General features: G+C 48.0%; 1 protein-coding gene across 4 annotated transcripts; it reads right to left on the reverse strand.

Moving 5' to 3' along the window:
• Positions 1–13944, reverse strand: Spo11 (SPO11 initiator of meiotic double stranded breaks). 4 transcript variants are annotated; one of them, XM_032902458.1, is made up of 13 exons: positions 13814–13944; positions 11507–11620; positions 9483–9571; positions 8846–8912; positions 8091–8199; positions 7626–7712; positions 6924–6960; positions 6498–6607; positions 4832–4931; positions 4393–4430; positions 3741–3817; positions 1382–1493; positions 451–570 (listed from the first exon to the last, which is right to left on the reverse strand). In XM_032902458.1, exons 1-13 carry the CDS (start codon positions 13942–13944, stop codon positions 451–453), a joined length of 1191 nt encoding a protein of 396 aa, XP_032758349.1. The 4 variants fall into 4 exon arrangements, with proteins under 4 accessions (XP_032758352.1, XP_032758349.1, XP_032758351.1 ...); XM_032902461.1 differs by lacking the exon at positions 13814–13944 and having other exon boundaries at positions 1–570; positions 8091–8244; positions 11507–11618; XM_032902460.1 differs by lacking the exon at positions 11507–11620 and having other exon boundaries at positions 6498–6595.
• Positions 13945–22227: the final 8283 nt, after the last annotated feature.

Here is a 22227-nt window from a genome sequence, read left to right on the forward strand (position 1 = left end):
TTTATAATAAGTTTTATTAGTTTCAAGGATGCATTAACAGGGCAAGGTGCCTATACATGAGGCAAAAGGAAGTACTAGAAAACAATACCTTGTGATCCTTTGCAACCTCTCAGGGTCGCTTGCTATTTTGTTACTAGTGAGACACTTCATGCTACACAAGCTATGTTGTAGGAAGTAAATATTTTTATAGGCTTATGATATGTGACAGTTTTTCTAATAAAAAATTTAAAATTAAATAAATTATTTTATAATCACTCTAAAACAGAATAAAAATCTGTCTTTACAGAAGATCAAACCTTCTAAAGAGCACTATGAAGTTTGCTTTGACAAAAATATGTTAATGTAAAATTATTTTTACTGTCGCAGAACTAAGACTCGACACTCCTTAGCCCAGTTCATTCAAACAGGCCAATAGAGAGCTCTGGAGGTTCACGGTCCCCCACTGTGGTTTTATATCCACCCTCCAAACCTCAGCTTGTTGGGCAAGTACACTCTGGACAGATAGTCTGACGACAGGAAGGTCAAGGCTTGGATCTCCGCCTTCGTCTTAGAGTCTGCCAGCATCTCCATCTGCCAGAAGGCACCGCAGTGTTACCACATGTGTCAGGCCTGAGACCAGACAGTCTTCAGACCCACTGGGGCAGCCAGAGTGGCTTCTGGTCAAGAGGTAAGGTACGGCCTCAAGACTACAGCGTTTTTGTTCTAAGACTTTTACAGTTTTTTCTTTTTTAATACCACAAATGGCAATGGCACCACTCTATCACTGATAACGTGACATCACTGTGAAGGAGCACAGACAGACATCTTCCTACTGGTTTCCTCTGTCAGAGGGATTCAGGGATGTGACTCCAACACACTCTCATTGCCAAACTATGCTGGGATCAGTTGTTGGAGACAGAATTTCAAGAAAATAAGTCAGACTCGGAAGGACAGGTAGTGCCTGCTTTCTTCCATGTGCAGAGTCCAGACTTAAACATGTCCATGTAGGACATGAACACGGAGGAGACGCTGGGTCGGGAGGAAGGCTCTCATGGGCCAGGGGACAGGTTGCAGGACAGAGCTGGTAGTGGGAGAGGGAGGACAAAGTGCTGCATGTCATGTCTTCTTTTCTGCGTGGACTCTAGGCTAGCATGTAGGTGTGTGTGAAGGTAGGGGAGCACGTTGGAGAGGAACGGACCTGCAGGGGTGTGTGTGGGGGAGGGGGATGAACAAAGTACCGTGATATATATGCATGGCATTCCATAATAAGACCTGTTATCTTGTACACTAACTGGGCACACTGATTAAAACTCAGTGACGGTGATAAAATCTGCTGAAGGTATTGTGTGAACAGCTACCATGACAGTGAAAAGAGAGTTCTGTAAAAACACACACCATCTACCTCTTTTTTCCAGAAGGGGTGATAGGTAATGTAAGGCCTCCTCAGGATACTGTCCAGCTTCATCTGGTCACGCCTTGTCAGTGGGATCAAACTATCCTTAGGTATATTTAACCTGGAAAAAATGGATTGGAGTGATCAGTAAAGACCAGCTGCTCCTGTAACACCTCTATTTCGCCTTCATTTATGATGTTACATCGACAAACTAAGCAAAATGAGGATCTGTCCATCGCTTCCTTTAAGCTCAACATCTGGGGGCTCTGTAACATAGGCCAGGGAGTTTTCCCAGTTCAAAGTAGAAGTTTGTGTTGTCAGGTTGGGGATTTAGCTCAGGGGTAGAGCGCTTTCCTAGCAAGCACAAGACCCTGGGTTCGGTCCCCAGCTCCAGAAAAAAAAAAAAAAAAAAAAAACAACAAAACCCAAACAAACAGAAGTTTGTGTTGTCATAGCAACAGATTTGGTTCCCTCCCCTTCTTCGCCCTCAAGAGATGACCACAGATAGGTGAATAGTGGCTATTGAAGGGAGCACTGATGTCAGACACATCCAGTCAAGCCACTCAGCATGGGCAAGCCGGAGCTTTCTGCTCCTGTAGCTGTGAGCTCTGGTGAGAGTGGCCAGTGGTTGGCACTCAGAACCGCAAAACCATCAGGAAGTGGCAGCCTATAAGCACCGGGGTCTCAGCATCAAGGCCATACCTCTTATTTTCTTATGCACATTTACCTAGCTGAAGTCGGAAAGCAGTAGAAATATCTGGACTTGTGACAGACATGATCTGTTCTGAAGTTCCGGGTTTCAGGTGAGCTCTAATGTAAGCCTGCCTCAGTGTCCCCAGCATTCCCAGCATTGCCCAGTGGCAGTTCCTGTCTGTATGTCTGAAGGGAACCTAGGCTGCTCCTTGAAGCCTCTTCCCTTTCACATGCTCTATCTGGAGTGGCTCTGAGAGCACTGGAGGGTTATGAGTCACCACTGGGTTCCCTCTAGACCTCTCTCTGCCCTAAAAACTATTGGGTTCCATGTTGCAAATCTGCTTGAGATTGCCTTCCTGCAAGAGGACACTCCCAGAGATCGTGACCATGAGAAGCACGCTGCATTGACTGAAACTCTGCTTCTCTTTAATGGGAACATTTAAAACTCCAAAGGGAACACTTCCTTACTGCTTACTCTGTAGCTTTATGGTCCCCATGTGCAGGAAATAAGCATCTTCAAAGACAGCCCACTGCCACAGCAAATCCCTCACACACACTCAAGTTCTTCTTAGGGGAAAGAGAATAGCAAGAGGATGCCTGAGGGGCTGGAGGGATGGGTTGACTCCGTGGTTAAGAGTGCATACTAGGGGTTGGGGATTTAGCTCAGTGGTAGAGCCCTGGGTTCAGTCCCCAGCTCCGAAAAAAAGAAAAAAAAAAGAGTGCATACTACTCTTGCAGAGGACCCAGGTTTGATTTTAGCATCTGTCTTGGTAGCTCATAACCGCACGTAACTCTGGCTTCACAGGTCCCATGGCTACAGGCACAATACCTGCACTCCCATGTTCATGCCCCAGTGCCTGCACATCACTGAATAAATATTTTGAAGTATTTGAAAAGCAGTGCTCTCCCCCATGGTGAGGGCCAGGTGGCTCACTCTCCAGGGAGAACAAATCAACGAACCTATTGAAGTCAGGGGAAACCTCGAAAATGCACACCCTTTGACCCACCGACTCTCTGGGAATCCTCAGAGACTTCATAAAGATTCAGGTAACTACTGGAGGACCCTTTGATCTGCCTATCTTCTACAGCCTCCCAGAGTAACTGTGAGGGACGACCTGAAAAAATGCTAGCACAGGAAGAGCTGAAGTTCAGGAGTAGGAACTGTTTCCGTGAGGTCACAGGAAAGACATATTTATTGGTTCAAAAAAGTGATCACATTGTGTTGTATGCAAAAACAAGATCACAAAGAAACAGTTGAGGACCTTGAGGTTTCTGGGAAAAGGTCATGGCTGTTGGCAGAAAATCTCCAGTCACCCAGGACTGATCTGCCTCAAATGCTTCTCAATGGTATGTGCTCGAAGTCCTCAACTCTGGCCCTTAAGTCCCCTGAGCACAGGATTATAAGTGTGTTGCCACACCTCTCCATGCATTATCCTTTTACATATGAAAAACTTGTACAAGGGACTTAACCACAACCCCTTGTAAAAATTGTAAAAACAGCCGTAGCTGGCTGAAAGGGAAATTAACTAAATTCATTAGGCTGCTCTGCTTCTGTTTTTGAGACGGGGCCTCTATGTATCACCATGCTTGGACTTAATTAACTGTTTAAATAACAGAAACTCCAAGAAATTAACTCATGACTACAGACAGCAAGTGACATCAGGCACCGTCTTACCTTTTAATATCAGAAGGGAGGAGACCAAGCCATCTGATTGCTGGGACAGTGAGATTGTGGGCTTCAAAAGACATGGACTGAAATAAAGAGCGGAGCTGTGTCAGGTGGCTTCCCGGTGGCAGCAGGGTGAGGTGCACCCCATTCCTCTAGTGATCTCTCGGGCCTGCACTCACTTCCTTTCTCCTGCTCTGCCTCCCCTCTGCTATGACCTGGGCTGTGTTACAGCTGACTCAGAGATTCAGGCTCAGCCACTCTGGAGGGAAGCAGGAGGGACGCTCTACGGGTTTTTAAGACATGCTGAATGTGGTCAGCATAGCCTGCAGAGCGGACTTGATGGTGTTTTCCCCTCTCTCACTGTAGCATTCCCAGTGGCGAAGTCAAGGCTGGAAGCTGCATGTGGCCTTTAGGGACTATCTGGCGCTCTTTAGGAGCGAGGGCGGGATGGCTGTACCTCCTGCACACACCTCACACCTCGTGTCTCCATTACCTGGAGTGTGGTGCTGATGCTGAGCTGGGCTCACACCATGAAGCACAGATTGGCTGCCCTAGGACACTCTGGAAAGCCTCGCCTTACTGGGCTATAAGTCAGCCGCCCCGACGAATGCACACTGTGTATGGCGGCAGAGGAGCAGGCTCGCTTGGCTGTACTCACCATGGATCCGTACTTATAGATGCACATTATCTCGATGCCTGTTGAAAGTGAGCTTTAAGATTAGACTCAGGCCACAGCTACAGAACCACCACTCTCAAACTTCATCTAATGTCTAATCTTCTATTTCTGTAGATATTACCAATGAAGAATTATGTTCTTAGTTTCATATGTTAAACATCACATTAAATAATTACAACCTTTAATCTGACTGTATTACTAGTCTCAAATTTATTTTGATAAATATTTTATATTAATATGGTAATATGATTACCATATTGGAGATTGAACCTAGGACGTCATGCATGCTAGACAAGTATGATACCACTGAGCCTTCCCCTGGCCCATACAATGTATTATGCAAATGTTCTAAAAGCAGAAAAACACAATCACAACAGGAAACAGTCACGACTACTGTCCCAGACTGTCCAGGAAGGATTACCGTAGGGGTCAGCATCTACCAGTGTGAAGACAGGAATATGAAAGGTGTCCCACAGCTTCTTTACCAAGAGCCTCGTGTTCAGATCTGGAATGCCCTTTCCCTGAAAGCAGACAGATTCAGGCATTGTGACCCCAGAGGAGGAACTGGGTCCGTTCTGCCCATATTCACCAACACTGACAAGTGGGGCCCATCTTGACTTCCGGGGGTGGGGAGAGCCGAGGGCCACATGTTCACACCTCTGCTTGGGTGTGCCTGCTTGAGGACCCCATCCCAGGGAAACGCTCAGGAAGGGGAGTAAGAAAGGCCTACACACGAACCGTGCTCACTGTAGTGCTCAGGTGGCAAAGACGGGCCAGTGCAGGGTCCCAGCAGTAAAGCCTGCCAACTTGGTGCCGGGGAAGACACCGGACACCTGAAAGTCTCTATTCTATTCTGTGTCTTGGCTCTTGCAGCAAAGCAGAGGCCACTAGGATTTCCTGCCATCACCCCAGGGCACCCTAGGACTTCTCGGATAAAGAGCTGAGTGCTTGTGTCCTCCTGTGGCTCTGTGGTGACATCACAGTAAGTGCCACAGAGACTCTCCTCACGGTCGGTCAGCAGTCACAGTCCTTCACACAGTCCTCCCGCTCAGTTGTCCTCTTGCACCCTCACAGGTTAGCCCAAACCTCCCAAGAAGCTATCTGACTCTCGTTTCTGCCATCTGACCCACAGCGACCACATAAACCACACTGCAAAGCCTCCTGGGAGCCCATCTTTTTGCTCTGAGTTGGGATGCTATGGAACAGGACAGGCCTTGCGAAGCTCCCTGGCTGCCTGACGCCGCCTCATTGTCCCTGCTCCTTGCTCCGCTGAGGCTGTGCTCCTGCTGCATCTAACAAACTAGAGACGCTGTCTTCTCCAAGGAGCAGGTTTTCTACAGCCCGGTAAAGTCAGGCTGGGAAGAGATCACCGAAGAGGGGAGCCTGGTCCACTCTCTCACTCTGCAGCCCCCGCATGCTGCACCCCAAGCTTTCTTCCCTCCTGAAGCCTGTTCCTGTGGCTACTCAGGCTCACAAACACCACCATACCACAGGACACCAACTGCCCCGATGGACTGATACATTTGTCCTTCCCAAACTCATGTCAAAACCCTTCCCTTCAATGTGAGCTCAGGAGACAGGGCGTTGGGGTAGAGGACCGAAGGGTGGGACCCCTTGAATGGATGAAAGCCCTTATGTACGGGAATCCAGAAAGGCGTCCTCCTGTCTCGTCTTCCTGCCTGCGGTGTTTCTGGGCTGGCTGTCACTGGCTGGCTGAGATCCTGTCTTTAGCAGAGCCGTCCTGAAGCTCCACTGCTCCTCCTCGACTGCACACGGGTGTTCACAAAAGCAAGCTCCTTTGGGCTGACCCAGTGAGTCGCCTGGGACAGAAACCCACAGGAAGAAACCCGCTGCAGCAGGAATGAGTGGGCACAGAGGAGCATGAAGACAAACCCTGTTTGGGGAAACTGCTGCTGTTTAAGAATGGAGACCAGAGTCTGAACCTGAGTGGGCTTGGGGACGTTAAACTAAACCGTGGACACTTCTGCTCTGTGGTGCTAGAGAGCCCATTATGTTGGACAGGGACACAATGCACACATTATTGCCTCTTCCAGGCTCCATAGTGGTAAGTAAGGCAGGCATCCTACCGTAACCATGATGCACGGGGACATCCTGCTGCAGAAGTTGTCGTCCAGGAGCCGCTGAAATGTTGCATCCTTCTCTACGATTAGCAGAAACTTCGCATCTGTGACCAGATCTGCGGAGCTAAGGCTGAGAAACTGCTGTCACAGCATCGTCACCCCAGCATCATCACTCCAGCATCGTCACCTGCTACATCACAGCACTGTACGCCTCGACTGAGAGCCCACTCGAGGGAAAAGGCTTTCCTTGTACCCTCCAGCATCTGTCTTCACCCGGGGCCTGTGTTTATTCTACAGTGACCTCGCTCTTGGGAGCTCTGGCAAGGGGACTGTGGCTGCTTGTCTCAGTAGCCTAACTTGCATGTTACACAGCAGGAGGGCAAAGGTCGTAGAAGGAACGTTCCTGTTCACAGTCTCACCAGTAAAGGATACTCTGCATCCCTTGAATGTTAGATGGCACAGCAGTAGCCTGAGTTAAAACACAGTTTAAAAGTTGAACAAAGGTGGGTGCAGCTGCATTTTATAATTCACTCAACAATCCTATGCTTTCACTTTTCTTTCCAGGTCATCTAGAGGCTGCTGCTCAGGGAGGAGCAGACCAGCTCCCAGGAGAGCAGACACAGGGTCCTGTGGCTTCCCCAGCAGAGGAGGTTGTAGACGCTTTGCACACCCGATGGAGCAGCAGAGCATCTACATTGCCACTCCAGGACGCTGATCAGCAAAGACGCTGAAGTGAGATGCGTTCACTTCAGAAGCACACAGACTACGTAAACAGCCATGCCAGGGCTGCTGTGCCACAGCTCCATGAAATAACAGCACACTTCAAAAGAACGTGTGTCTCTTTATCCCAGTACGGCAATAGCATAAGAAAACTGTGTGCTTAAAATAGACCCTCCTTGGAAGGCACTGTTTCTGAAAGTGGTCCTCTGACCTTCACACTTGTGCTGTAGCGCGTGCACGGGCGCGCACACACACACACACACACACACACACACACACATCATGCTCATATTCACACAATAATAATTAATTTTTAGCCCGATCTATAAATTACACACAAAAACCAAGGAATGAAATACAATTCAAAACGGAGGGCCGTGTGCCTCTGAGCAGGTAAGGTGGGGAGATGCTCACCGTGGCACTACACATGCACTGGACTTGGGTACCATCTTCCTCCACGTATCTCAGGTTGCCAGCAATCAATCCCTTCGATGTAGATAACTGGGAAAAAGAACATATTTGAAAACGCCCACTAATGTATTTGTTGTTCCAAGCCTCTCCTCGTGCTCACCTGTTAAGATATTTGTATTTTAGTTTAGACCAGAATCTAGGTAGAGATGAAGGAGAGAACATGTAAGGGTATTTAGGAAATAAAAATATTTGATAAGGTCCCTGCTTTGTGTCATTTGACCAAAGGGACACATTGAAACAGATTAAGGTTATGTTGAGAAAATTTAGTATCAAACAACATAAAAAAGGCAGAGACACTTGCCCCCCACCAAGATTTCACTGTGTGGCTTCAGCCGACCTGTCTGCCTCTGCAGACTTTGCTCTGGGACTCCGGTTTTGTGGCAGTGTTTTGTACTTAGAGTGGCTCACCACATGCAGACTCCTCCTGGGCACTTTCAGCATACAGGAAATGTCATCTATAATGCTGTCCACTGCAGCCTGGTTCCTGAAGAGCTGGCTCTCAGTGTAGTATATGTCTCTGTGCAAATGTAAGGTCAACACTGAATGAGCACGTGCTCCCGGACTGTGACGAACACAGAACACTGCAGAGAACACAGACTGCAGGAAACACCATACAAGCAAAGCTCCTTATTACCCAGGGTCCAGGCTTCATGGCTTTTCACAGCAGATTTTGAAAGTTAATGGGGTCTGGAGGGATGGCTCAGTGGTTAAGAGCACTGGCCATTCTTCCAGAGGACCTGGGTTCAATTCCCAGCACCCACATAGTAGCTCACACACATCTGTAACTCTTGCTCCAGGGGAACTGACTCCATCTTCGGGCTTCTTCAGACACCAGGAATACACATGGCACACAGGCACACATGCAGGCAAAACACCCAGACATTAAATTTAAAAGTAAAAAAATTAATTTAACTAACTCTCATACTGCAATCTATTAATAAAAGATTTATTTATTCATTTAATGTATGTGAGTACACTGTCACTATCTTCAGACACACCAGAAAAGGGCATCGGACCCCATCACAGATGGTTGTGAGCCACCATGTGGTTGCTGGGAGTTGAACTCAGGACCTCTGGGAGAGCAGTTGGTGCTCTAACCGCTGAGCCATCTCCAGCCCTGCATTGCATTTTTGAAGATGAATTTGCCAGAACAATATATTTACCTCTTGGTTGCGTAAGTGTTGCTCTGTATTAATTTATAAATCATGGACAATATTTTCAGAATTAGAGCTGGAAAATAAGACATAAGAAACAATTTACTTCTCTGTCTTTACTAATTTGAAAGATAATGTTATCAAAAACGATTGTGGGGTTTTTTTGTTGTTGTTGTTGTTTGTTTGTTTGAGACAGGGTTTCTTCGATGTCCTGAACCTCAATTTGTAGACCAGGCTAGCCTCCAACTCACAAAGATCTGTCTGCCTCTGCCTCCCGCCCAAGTCCTGGGATTGAAGGCATGTGCCACCACGCCTAGTGATTATCAAAAATTATAACTGTCCCCGCTGTCTGCTATACTTTAAAAATTATCTTTCTAAAAGACAAATGCTAGATAAAGCATAATTGTCCAATGAACCAGGTAAAATCAAGTGCTTTCCGGGCAGTAAACCAGAGTAATTCCCCTAAACATGGACTGAATGAAGCATGTTCCCGACGTTCCTGACAATAAAAAGTTCTAGAAATGTATCTTAAGGTCAAGCCACCTGCTCAAGAACACGCGAGGCTGTCCAACGAGAGACAGCTACGCTCTACAAATAACTAAATCATTTATTCTTGCTCACTCAGTGCCCTTGAAGATTAACTTACCAAATTTTCTAACTGATCTTAGTGAATCGCTTTTGATTTTTCTTGTGGTACACTGAGGTCTCATCTGAAGCCCAAAAGCATCTTCGAACCTGTAGTTTTGTTCAAAATGAAGGAACAAAATGAGGACTTAACTCCTAAAAGCTAGCACACACATGACCTTCTACTTATCATGTGCACATGCGCAGAGGCCAGAGGCCAGCCTTGAAAGTGTCTGTGGGTACCACCCATCTTGTCTTTGGAGACCATCTCTGTCTCATTGTCCTGGAGCTCGCCAGTTACTATAGACTGGGCGGTGTGTAAGCCACAGGGCCCGCCTGTGTCCACCTCCCCAGCCCTGGGATTACAGGCACATGCTAGCTCTTATGAGGGGTGGGGTAGCCTGACACATCCACTCCCACTCACACAGCCAGCACTTCAGCCACTCAGCCGTCTCCCACAGTGCTTGTGTATGTGGGCACTGGAGCTTATTAGGGACACGGGAAGGCTTAAATCGCTTCAGGTAGTTAGGTGACCAGCTAAGGGTTGAGTAAACCCGCTTCAGTGTGGCATGTGCATATAGCTCTTGGTTGGGGCAACAGTGCACATTAAGTACTTACACGTATTTTACTAGTATGTATTTTACTCAATCTGCCATTACTCATTCTCAGTTAATAAGTTGGCTCAACTTGATAATTTTTGAAATATTTTATCAATTTACCCACAACATGATATTGTGTGAACTACTGATATTAATTTGTTAAACTGAACCTCCCAGGCTCTCCTAAAGGTGGCAGAGGCACCAGGCACACGGCAGCTGCTTAGAAGCTGTGTGAAAGTCATTTTTCAAACAAAAACAAAAACAAAAACAAAAACAAAAAAAACAAAAAAACATTGCTCAACTATACAGCTTATGTGAACTACACTGATCTTAAACTAATACTTACAAAGGCCCTTCTCGGCCTATTCCTCTATTTCTGTAACTTTCACAACGTCTGAGGACCATCTCTCCTCTGGGAGAGAAGGCAATATAGGCTAGAAAGGCCGATCCTTCTCGCTAGACTGGAGAACTTAGATGAAGCTCCCAGAATAAGCAGCTCTAGGACAGAAATAAGGACTGAGCCTCATCCCTGTGCTGGGTTCAGAACGTTTGCGCTGTGCTCTGCCTGGCGAAACCAAGTGCAAAGGCTGAGCAATGGCTTGCCTTCAGACTAGAAGATGATCGCACTTAGGGTGTCTCCCTAGTGCTGAGGAGAAGTCCGGCTGTTTCCAACTAGGGCAAACGCACTTTGAACCTTTGCCTCCCTCAGAGCAGCTCTAATCGCTAACCTGCTTGTCTTTGCCTTGTCTTTCACACTGACATCTAGTTTATATAGCCCTCCTGTGGAGCATGGATTTTGTAAACCTGCTAGCTTTTATGGGGCAAGTAAAGAGGATAAAAAGGATAGCATGTGACTGTAACTCTAATCCCAACAGATTCAAGCAACGTAGGTACTGGATTTTAAAATAAAACTTCAGGGGCCAGGCATGGTGGCATGTTTTGTTTTGTTTTGTTTTGTCTTTTATCCCAGCACTTGGGAGGAGAGGCAGGCAGATCACTGTGAATTTGAGGCTAGCCTGGTCTACAAGCCAGCTAGTCAGTGAGACCCTGTCTTAAATAAGCAAAGCTTCAGGGGCTGGAGAGCTGGCTGGGCAGCTAAGAGTGCTTGCTGCTCTTATACAGGACTGGGGTTCAGTTCCCAGTACTCCCGTCAAGTGGCTTCCCAAGAGTCTGTCATTCCGACTCCAGGCCATCTGACACCCTCTTCCATGGGGACTGACAGGTACATGCAATTTCAGGTACACACACACACACACACACACACACACACACACACACACACAGGGGCACGGACACACATCTTTTTTTTTTTTTTTTTTTTTTTTTTGAGCTGGGGACCAACCTAGGGCCTTGCGGGTTGCTAGGCAAGCGCTCTACCACTGAGCCAAATCCCCAACCCCGACACACATCTTTTTAAAATGTAAAGATAGAATTGCAAAATGCCCACGTCATGTTTTCCCAGCTCGATCTGTTGTCTATTGTGAAGGCGGGCGCTTCATTTCTTGCCAAGCTTTTGATTATGTCTTGGATAATATTTTCTATAGACGTAAGAACCTCAGAACTGAAACAATAAACACACGGTGATTCAATTTTATACCATGTTAACATTTCCCACATCAATACGAAGATAACCTCCTACCCCCAACCCCAACAGGATTTCTCTGTGTAGCCATAGATGTCCTGGAACTCGTTCTATAGCCCAGGCTGACCTCAAACACAAGAGATCTGCCTGTCTTTAACTCCCAAGTGCTGGGATTAAAGGCATGGACATCCACTACCCTGTACCATTTCTTTATTTCATTATATTTTTGCTGCTTTGTTTTGTCTTGCTTTTGGAGACAAGGTCTCACAAGGTAGCCGAGGCTAGCCTGGAACTTACCATGAAGTCCAGGATGGACTCAAACCCACAAATCTGTCTTGGTCTACTGGAATTTTAGGTGTGGGCCACCATGCCTTGCTTCTGTTTGTCATTTTAAGCCTTGGAAATTCATGTCAATAGCCATCTCTCTTACTAAATTCTTACTTCGACATGTATTCAAACAACTGCTCTCACAGTGCTTACTTACAAAACAATTAGATTTGCCTGTAAATTCATCTTTCAAAGAACCCTTTTGCATTAATGAGGAGCTAATATAACTTACCAATACATTTTTCATTTGCTCACATTAACTTACTTCAGTGTCGCTGAACTTCAATACAGACTTGGCTTGGAATACTACTGTAAAATGTTTTAACTGAGGGTGACGTAAGACTAGCTTTTAACTTTCTTCCCAAGAATGCAATGCAGAAACATTAACACACATGTGCTCCTGTGAGCACTCACGCCCACGTGCCCACACCTCTTCTTGTAGCACATTGCCCTAAAGTTGATATCATGCCTAAAAGTTAACCATTTTAAAACTTTAGTGATTCAAGAGGAAACACTTAATCACTATGAGAAAGGGGGAAAAAATGGTGAGTTTTGTACCAAATAGTTCACTTGGCCATGTAAATCATGCCACTTTACCACAAAATATCAAGACTGAACCCGGCTTTCTCCAACTGGCTGTTCATTTCACAAACCATCAGTTTCAAAAAAATATTTTAAGCAACACTGATGTATTGTCTAGGGAGGAAAACCAAGTTAAACAAAGAAGATGGGTAAAACGTTGAGTTTTAACACCCAATTTTTCAATGTTTCTACTGGGGGGGGGTGAATAGATCAGAAAATGGATTCTAAAACCTTTGCATTTTTTAATACAATTTTTTTAAAAGTATGGGACAGTTTGGACAAATACTGAAGGTAAGATGCAGTCAGGTGAACCATAGGAGAATCTCTGTAATTGATTGTAAAGGAGTCACTTACAGTATGCTCATCTGCTCCCTTTGGGGCAAGAAAAAATGTCTTATTATAAATTACTTAACATGTGTTGATGTCTTTGTTAGTGCTAAGAAACTAATGGTCTTGCAAATGCTTTTCTCTTTTCTTTTCTTTTTTTTTTTCCGGAGCTGGGGACCGAACCCAGGGCCTTGCAAATGCTTTTCATGTTCTTTCCTCTTCTACCCCTCACTCCAAAACATTTATATATATATATACATATATATATATATGTATATATATATGTATGTATGTATATATGTGTGTGTATATATATAGTCTGTATATAATGTATATATATATAATGTATGTGTATATATTGTATGTATGTATATATAATGTATATTATACATACATATATATATATATATATATATATATATATATATATATATATATATATATCCCCCAATTTTCAACATGGGGTTTCTCCGTCTAACAGCCCTGGAACTACTGACCTGAAACTCAGAGACCTGCCTGCCTCAGCCTCCCGGGTGCTGGGATTAAAGTCCAGCTTTCATTTAAAAAAACTAATACTGGGGTTGGGGATTTAGCTCAGTGGTAGAGCGCTTGCCTAGCAAGCGCAAGGCCCTGGGTTCGGTCCCCAGCTCCGAAAAAAAAGAAAAAAAAAACCTAATACTAAAACGTAAAGCTAAACCAAATCTCTAGCTCCCTGACTATAAAGGATACCGACACGGCTAGGAACTGGGCCAGAGGCATGCGCCTGGAACATTCTAGAGAACATTTGGTGTGTACAGGGAAGTGGTCACCACCAGGGAGCGTTAGGGAGCACGGACTTCAGGACTCGGGCGTGGCCTCCAACACTCTCCTCACAGCGCCCGCCTCGGCGCCATGAGGACCCTTCCCCGGCTTTCTGTGGCCTGCTGACTGCTGTACCTAGAGGGCACACGGGTGGCCCTGGCAGGGGTCTCCCCTGCGCCTTTCTTCACCATGGCCAACAGGGAAGCCCTGTGCCGATCCAAGGCGTCGAAGAACGAGGCCTCGGGCCCCATAGGCGCTAACGCCATGATGGCTGACGCGCTGTGCTGCTCGGAGGCCTCCCGCCCCTGCGAACCTTCCCGCGCTCTGTGTACGCGCATGCGCACTGCACCACGGAGTGCAGACTGCGCACGCGCAGGGGCATCTGACCCTCCCGCCCCCCAGGACCGTTCAGGGAAGACATGGAGCTCTTAGATGCAAATTTAGCCAACATCGAGGACCAGTGGGGTCGAGGATTCCTTGGCCTGATAACTTAGGGGAAGTAATATTTGTAAAGCCCCTTTGTGGGGTCATTTGGGAAAATGATGTTTACAACTTTTCACTAGGGCGGCCATGGACCTGGGGATATGTTTGGGTGAGGGAAAACATTCCTGCCTGGTTTGGCTTCCTGTCTCTGTACCGTGCCCTCTCCACCTGCCACAGCCTCCTGAGTGCTGGGATTAAAGGCTTTTCTACTGTCCACATAATGTTTGGGATTTGCTTTTATTTAGAAAATCGTTTTGATGCACTTGCAGAGAGCCTAGGTCCATTCAGTTTTTAGAACTACCATCAGGTTACTCATACCTGCCTACAACTCCAGTTCTATGGGACCTCATGCCCTCTGGCCTCTGTGGGTTCCTGCACGCATGTGGCACACACACATAAAGTTTCTTTTTTTAAGGAATGAATTCTTTAAAATATACAAAAAGTTGTTGCTTACCTGAAAATAGAATTTCCATTCTAAGCCTTAATAGCATGGACGTCTCTTCCTCTCCTTGCAGACTAGGTAAGACATTTCTTGCTCTATTCTCTCCATGCCTTCTAGAGTAGGAGGCGGGATTTCTGAAGCCCTAGAGGATCCTGGACTCTTAGAACCATATCCTTAACGCAGAGAGGGGTGGGATAAAACACTGACTGGACCAAAGTGGCTTGAAACAGAGCCACCTGACCAAAGGCCCCAGTGCACAGTTTTAATTTCTAACTAGTTTCAGAGCAAGAATAACAGCCTCTTCCTGTCCACCCTGACTCTCCTCTCTTTCTCTCTCTCTCTCTCTCTCTCTCTCTCTCTCTCTCTCTCTCTCTCTCTCTCTGTGTGTGTGAACACACTTGTGCAAGACCTCTGCTAAGAGCCTTTCTTCCAGGCAGAAGTGGCGACACCTTTAATCCCAGCACTGTGGAGGCAGAAGCAGGTAGATCTCCATGAGTTCAAGGCCAGGGCAGCCAGGGCTGTTACACAGAGAAACTTTGTCTCTCTCTCTCTCACACACACACACACACACACACACACACACACACACACACACACACACACACACACAGAGAGAGAGAGAGAGAGAGAGAGAGAGAGAGAAAGAGAGAGAGAGAGAGAGAGCCAAAACAGGTGGGGGGGCTTTCTTCCTCATTACCACCCTGCTTCCTGTTGCCTCTTCTGTGCTAAGCAGTACTGGTTACTGAGGGATGGGGAAGCTAGGTCTCTGTCCTCAGGAAGCTCCCAGTCCAAGGAGAGGCAGCAACTGAGCATATACACGGGTGAGCCCCCCCCCCGGTAAAGTGGACCAGGGGCTAGGCATGCTTGAAATGGATGAGTCAACAACACTAGTAGGGAAAACTCACCCTCACTTTCTGGATGGAGAGTGGGCTCACAAAGGTTGAATGCTGCACTCGAGGCTGGGCATGCCGGTAGCTTCTGAACCAAAAGGGAGACTTTGATGCCAGGTTCATGTCAAATCCTTAGGATCCCAGGTGTCTCCAGGGGTCTAGCTCAGGGTGGGCCAGCATTTTGTAGGGTTCTTCCTGGCAGAATTAGCCCTTTGTCCTAGGTGGTGAGTTTTTTGTTTGTTTTTGTTTTAGTTTTCCTCCGGAGGACAGCCATACAACAGGCAAGCTTCAAAAGGACTTGAAGAGGGAGGGCAAGGTGACAACTTAGAGGCACCTTTGTCCTGGGTTTCACACACTCCTGCTATCCGATTTTTGGCCCTTGGAGATAGACCTGTGTCACAGGTCGACTCCACCAGAGGCAGGGGCCGCCTCCTCTGGGACGTGTGAAAAGTCCCGAGGTGGCTGGAGAGCTCATGAGGAGCTACCTGGCAGCAGATGAACAAAGACACTTAAACCTCTGTTCCTTTGAGAGAGCCTCGAGGTTCGGGTGCCTGGCAGGGGCTCCCACCTCCGTAACAAAGGTGAGGGGGAGGGAGCGTCCTGCCTGCAGCTGCTGTCTGCCTCTGCCCCGCAGGCATCCTGCCTGGTTCAGAGAGGAGTAGCCAAGCAGTGCGGCGAGCCTGCAGCAGCTGTTTACAGCACCTGCACTTCAAAGGCAGCTTCCCAACCCCACGACTGGGGACAGAACCAGAAAAACACAGTCTGCTCCAAGCAAGCCTCAGCCAGCATTGCTGGCAAAGAGAAGCTGTCTCGCTTTTCCTGGACTGAGACCTTTTCAGTCCCTGGTCCTCTGAGCATTCCCCCAGACTCTGTCAAGAGGAAGTCTTAGTTTCTTTTTCTGTTGCTACAATGGAAACACCTCAACAAAAGCAACTTGAGGGAGAAATGGCTTGTGTGTGTGTGTGTGTGTGTGTGTGTGTGTGTGTGAGAGAGAGAGAGAGAGAGAGAGAGAGAGAGAGAGAGAGAGACCGAGAGAGACCGAGAGAGACCGAGAGAGACCGAGAGAGACCGAGAGAGACCGAGAGAGACCAAGGCAACAGGAGCTAGAAGTAGCTGGTCACATCATGGCACCAACCATCAGGAAACAACAGAGGGATGAATGTGCGTGCGTGCGTGCGTGCGTGCCTGTGGGCTCAGCTCCTTTAACCCATTTTATACAGTTCAGGATCTCCTGCCCAGAGAATGGCCCTGCCCAATTAAAACGGATCTTCCCACATCAATTAATTTAATCAAAACAATTGCCTACCCGATCTAGAAATGTGGCTCAGACGATTCAAAGCACTGGCTGTTCTCGCAAAGGACTGGGCTTGATTCACAGCACCCACACCGCAGCTCAAAACCATCTGAACTCAACGACTCCTGTTCTATGGAAGCCAGCGCCCTCTTCTGGCCGCTGTGAGCATCAGGCACCCAAACGGTGCACAGACTAATATGTAGCCAAACAGTCATGCATATGCAATTTTTAAAACTAACTAAATGGGGTTGGGGATTTAGCTCAGTGGTAGAGCGCTTGCCTAGCAAGCGCAAGGCCCTGGGTTCGGTCCCCAGCTCCAGAAAAAAAAAATTAAAACTAACTAAATGAATATCTATGTTTTGAAGATGACTCCCCATGAGCATGGCCAGAAGTGTGTCTCCCAGAGGATCTAGATCTTGTCAAGTTGATGCCACTGTCCTAGGAGTACTTTCTGTTAGCATTCCTTCTAGCCTCCGCCCCACAGTTACCTGGCAATAGCCAGGTATGCCTGACTCAGTATAAAAGGGGCTGCTTGCCCCCTCCTCTCTCTCTTGCTCTCTTCCTCTCCTTCCTCTCTTTCCTCTCTTCCCTCTCTGTCCCTTCTCTCCCCATCCCCTCCCCCCTCCCTGTGTTCATGGCTGGCCCCTTCTCTCTCTCTCTCTCTCTCTCTCTCTCTCTCTCTGTCTGTCTCTACTACACTACTATACTCTATACTCTCCCCTTCCCTCCCCTCCCCATGCCCTAAATAAACTCTATTCTATACTATATCGTCATGTGTCTGGTCCCTCAGGTGGACGGGATGCCTCAGCATGGGCCCGCTGAGGAACCCCCTTCCCCCATATCTCACAACACATCACCCAAACATATCCCCTCTCTCTTTATATTTTTTCTATTTCTTCTTCTTCTTCTTCTTCTTCTTCTTCTTCTTCTTCTTCTTCTTCTTCTTCTTCTTCTTCTTCTTCTTCTTCTTCTTCTTCTTCTTCTTCTTCTTCTTCTTCTTCTTCTTTTTCTCCTTTTTCTTCTTCTTCCTCTTCTCCTTCCTCTTCCTCCTCTTCTTCCTCTTCCTCTTCCTCCTCCTCTTCCTCCTCCTCCTCCTCCTCCTCCTCCTCCTCCTCCTCCTCCTCCTCCTCCTTCTTTTTTCTTTTTTTTGGAGCTGGGGACCGAACCCAGGGCCTTGCGCTTGCTAGGCAAGCGCTCTACCACTGAGCTAAATCCCCAACCCCTCTCTTTATATTTTTATAAACATATCCCCTCTGCCCTCCTTGGCTCTCCCTACCTCTCAGACCTGCAATTCCTGACACAGGCTCTGCTGTGTGGCATGACATGGGACCTTCCACAATGACCCAGCTGACTGATGATCCTTTGTCTTCCCGGAAGCTGACTGTCAGGTCTCAGCGCCTCCGAGGTCTTTCCTCTCCAGTGTGCTCTGGGGACACAGCTAAGAAAATGCTGACCAGGACTTCCCAGAGAGACTCCCAGAGCTTCACGGAGGCAGGCACGCCAGGACACCAGAAGAGCTGGAGACAGATGCCACACGCAGGCAGGAGAGCCAGCGTTACCAGCATGGAGAGCCAGCGTTACCAGCATGGAGAGCCAGCGTTACCAGCATGGAGAGCCAGCGTTACCAGCATGGAGAGCCAGCGTTACCAGCATGGAGAGCCAGCGTTACCAGCATGGAAGTGTGTCCAAGGTAACTGGAGTCTGATTGCTCAACATAACTAGTTTTGGGTTCTTCCCAGTGTGTGTGTGTGTGTGTGTGTGTGTGTGTGTGAGAGAGAGAGAGAGAGAGAAGAGAGAGAGAGAGAGTGCACTTGGCTTGACTTTGCTTTGTTTTGAGACAGCCTTACTATGAGACAGTCTTACTATGCAGTCCAGTTAAATCTGGAACTTGATTAGCAGTCCAGGCTGGCTCAAACTGACGATGACGGGTCAGCCTCCCAGGGTGTGGGATTACAGGTGTGTGTTACCAACAGCCAGTAGAGAGTGTGTTCTAAATGGAAGTTGGCAAATTAGTTCTACGGGTCTTTAAGCAAAAGTACTAAGGACAGCCTGGGTGGCATAGAAGGACATGTTGGGGAGGCTTCTCTCTAGATGTTAAGTGGCGCTTGCCACTTGGTAGTTACCAAGACGGTAATAATGACACCATCACAGAGAAGTGGGTAAATGAGAGAGAGAGGGGGAATTTGCTCCCAGTGACCTTGAGGACGGGAGGGAAAAGGGCCATCCAAAACACATCACGGAGACAACTATTTGGATAAAAAATTAATTCCTCTGGGGGCTGGTAAGATGGCTCAGTAGTGAAGGAGCTCGCTGCCAATCTTGACCGCCTGCCTTTGATCCCTGGGACCCACACGGCAGCAGGAGAGACCCGACTTCCAATAGTTGCCCTCTGACTTGCACATGACTGTGGCCTGTGTGTACACACAGACACATAAAATATACTTTAAATTATATTTTATATGCATATCTGCAGTGTTGGTATCAGGAACTGCCTCCCCCCCCAGCAGTGATGTCATCCACAGGTGACAGGGACGGGTGCATCTGTTGCCCTGGCAACAGCCACACATTCCCAGTGTCCATTTGGTTGAGCTCCCAGCTTCTCCTGAGAGCAGTTACATCACAGTTTAAATAAAAGGCAGACCCTTCCTGCCCCCTTCCCCTTTTTTTCTCTCATCTCCCCCATCTTGTCTTCATCGTCCTCAATAAACCTCTTCCATGTGAGACCGTACTGGCCTGGTGTGGTCTGTCCGAACTCGAGCCGCCATTCTCTCACAACACGCAAGAGGACCAAGAGTTCCAGGTCCGCCCCGGATATACAAAGTTTTGTCTAAAACAAAACCTACATTCCTGCTACTGACAACACTCAAAACCCAGCCTCAGGTGTATTAAAGACCTGTGCAAAGCAAACTTCAAGAAAAAAAAAATCAACCAACCAACCAACCAAGCAACAAAACCCCGAACTTCAAGAGGAAGTGGACAGGCGGAGCTGTGACTTGTGGGTAAGGGGCGACTGCTTTCTCTTTCCTTTTCCTTTTTGTAAGTTCTGCACTACCCTGCCTGCAAGCATTGTTTATTACTCTTACTTTTTAAAGGACCTGGTTAAGTTCATTGACTATCATGTCTTTTAAACATGTATTTTCAGGTATTTGTAATTTATCTGCATGTATGTAGTGTGCCTGTGTAGGGGCCTCAGGAGGGGGGCTGACTCCCGGAACCTGGAGTTCCAGGCAGCTGTGAGTTGCCTGATGTGGGTTCTGGGACCTCAGGTCCTCTGCGAGAACACTATGTGCTCTTAACGGCTGAGCCATTGCTCCAGCCCCAACAGTCGGGAGAGTTAGAAAGTGGGTTCGAGAAGCATCTGCACTGCCGGCAGCACAGGTCATCCTCAGGCAGCACAGGTCATCCTCAGGCAGCGCAGGTCATCCTCAGGCCCCCTCGGCTCCCTCAGCCTCAGCTCACAGGGCTGGAACCTAGAGCCTCGCTAATGCTGAGGAGGTAAATGGCCTCCTGCAGCCAAGGAAGTGAGCGCCTACCCTTCGTTACACAGTCTCCAGGAAGATGGGAAATCGCCTCTCACCGTTTCTTCTCTTTGCTGGAAGATCCTTGCTCGTACTGTAGATATGGCTGACTGGCACCTTCCCTTCTAGGGAATTGAACTACTCAGTGTTCTTTACAGGGACACGATGTGGGAGAGCGAGAAAGAATGTGTGGTGTGTGTGTGTGTGTGTGTGTGTGTGTGTGTGAGAGAGAGAGAGAGAGGAGGGGAGGGGGGGAGGGGGAGGGAGGGGGAGGGGGGAGGGAGAGGGGGGGGGAGGAGGGGAGGGGGGAGGAGGGGAGGGGGGAGGGAGAGGGATGAATGTGTTAGATGGACTTACATGATAGAGTTGGTCTAATGGTGGAGTGTCTACCAGGGAAGGCCTGACAACCTGGTAGCCGTCCAGTTACTAGGCTGGGTGTGTCTAGAGTCCTAATCTGGTACTGAAAGCCTGGAGGACTGCTTGAGAGTCACTGGTCCTCAGTCAGTGCTGATAAGTCCATGAGTCTGGGGTTCAACGTCAGTGATTGGTGGTAGTAGCCATGGGCACGCTCTCAGGGACACGTGAAGACAGGTTGGCAGGCTGCACCGTCTTTTCCCCTGTCCCTTCCCTTCTCCTTCCCCTAACTCTAACCAACGCTAACCCTCCCCCATCTTCCTCCTTCTTCTCCCTCCTCCCCCTCCTCCTTCTTCTCCCTCCTCCCTCCCCTCCTCCTCCTTCTCCACCTCCTCTTAAAGATTGTTCTGTTTTTATTTTTGTTTGAGACAGTGTCTCACTATGCAGCCTGGGCTGGCTAGAGCTCAATATGTAAACCAGGTTGCCCTCAACTCACAGTGATCCTCCTGCCCCTGCCTGAGTCATGCTGGGGTTAAAGTGTGAGCCACCACGCCTGGTCTGGAACATGTTTTAATTAGTATACGTTACGTGGGCTTCGTTATGACATTTCATGTATGTGCACAGTCTATTTCGACCATAACCATACCCTGGCCCCAGAACCTTCTTTGTTCTCCTCCTCACGCCCGCTAGCCCCGCTCCTTCTCCCAACTGGATGCCATCTGCCTTTATGTCCTGTCTTTGTGTAGCTCAGTGAGCTTCAGAAGAGTTACTTAAGGAAGGATGGTCACCTGACTCTGCACCACCAAGGAAAATGGCTCTCTCCCCTCAACTCAACCAACCATAGCCGCTTATAAATCCCAGAGAAGGTTGGGGTCTGGGACTTCTTTATATCCAGACCAGCTGTGGGGGGTGCCACCCACTATGGGGGAAAGTCTTTTCTCCTCAGACCTTTCCAGAAATGTCCTCATATGCACATCAGCAGAGTCTCCTGGGCGATTGTTGACTCCGTCAAGTTGACAATCAAGATTCCATGATGCCAAAGGTGGGTGTATCTCATAAGATTCAAGGAGGCCCTTGCAGGCCTGGAGTGGATTCCCATGCGGTCCAACTATGGGGACAACATCTCTCTGTGACAGAGAGGACAGTCAGGCTGCACAATGGTGGGAGAATATGGAAAAGGCTGAGGGCCGCACAGTCTAGCCTCGGTTAGACTGTTCACGCCAATATTCCTTCTAAAAGATGCTGCGTCCTCACCTGTAGTTCGCCTGTACCTGGCTGACCTATGACTCCATTGCTGCTACCCGGAGTCTGACTGCTGCAGTGAGAAGCTTGTGCTATGGGGATCTAAGGTAACGGTGTTTACAGAGTCCTTTGCACATCTCTCCGAACTGTGCCTGTGGATGTTCACTGATGCTAGCCAGGTCTTGCTGGGACACAGACACCCTACAGCATGGTGACTGCAACTCCCAAACTGTGGTCACTTGGAGTCCCTCCCAGGACTCTTGCCGCATGTCAGCCTTGGACAGGTGTCTGAGGCCAGTCTTTCATTGCCTTCATTTCACCCACGG

The sequence above is a fragment of the Rattus rattus genome, chromosome 5 (assembly GCF_011064425.1).
Source record: "Rattus rattus isolate New Zealand chromosome 5, Rrattus_CSIRO_v1, whole genome shotgun sequence".
NCBI lineage: Eukaryota > Metazoa > Chordata > Mammalia > Rodentia > Muridae > Rattus > Rattus rattus.

Excerpts from the sequence above, each read along its gene's own strand:
- Spo11 (XM_032902458.1), bottom strand. The coding sequence starts at position 13,944 with ATGGCGTTAGCGCCTATGGGGCCCGAGGCCTCGTTCTTCGACGCCTTG. Across the intron at positions 11,621-13,813 it reads GCCACCCGTGTGCCCTCTAG|TTCTGAGGTTCTTACGTCTA; the intron begins GTACAGCAGTCA and ends TTATTGTTTCAG. Across the intron at positions 6,961-7,625 it reads AGTGCATGTGTAGTGCCACG|GCTACTGCTGTGCCATCTAA; the intron begins GTGAGCATCTCC and ends GTTTTAACTCAG.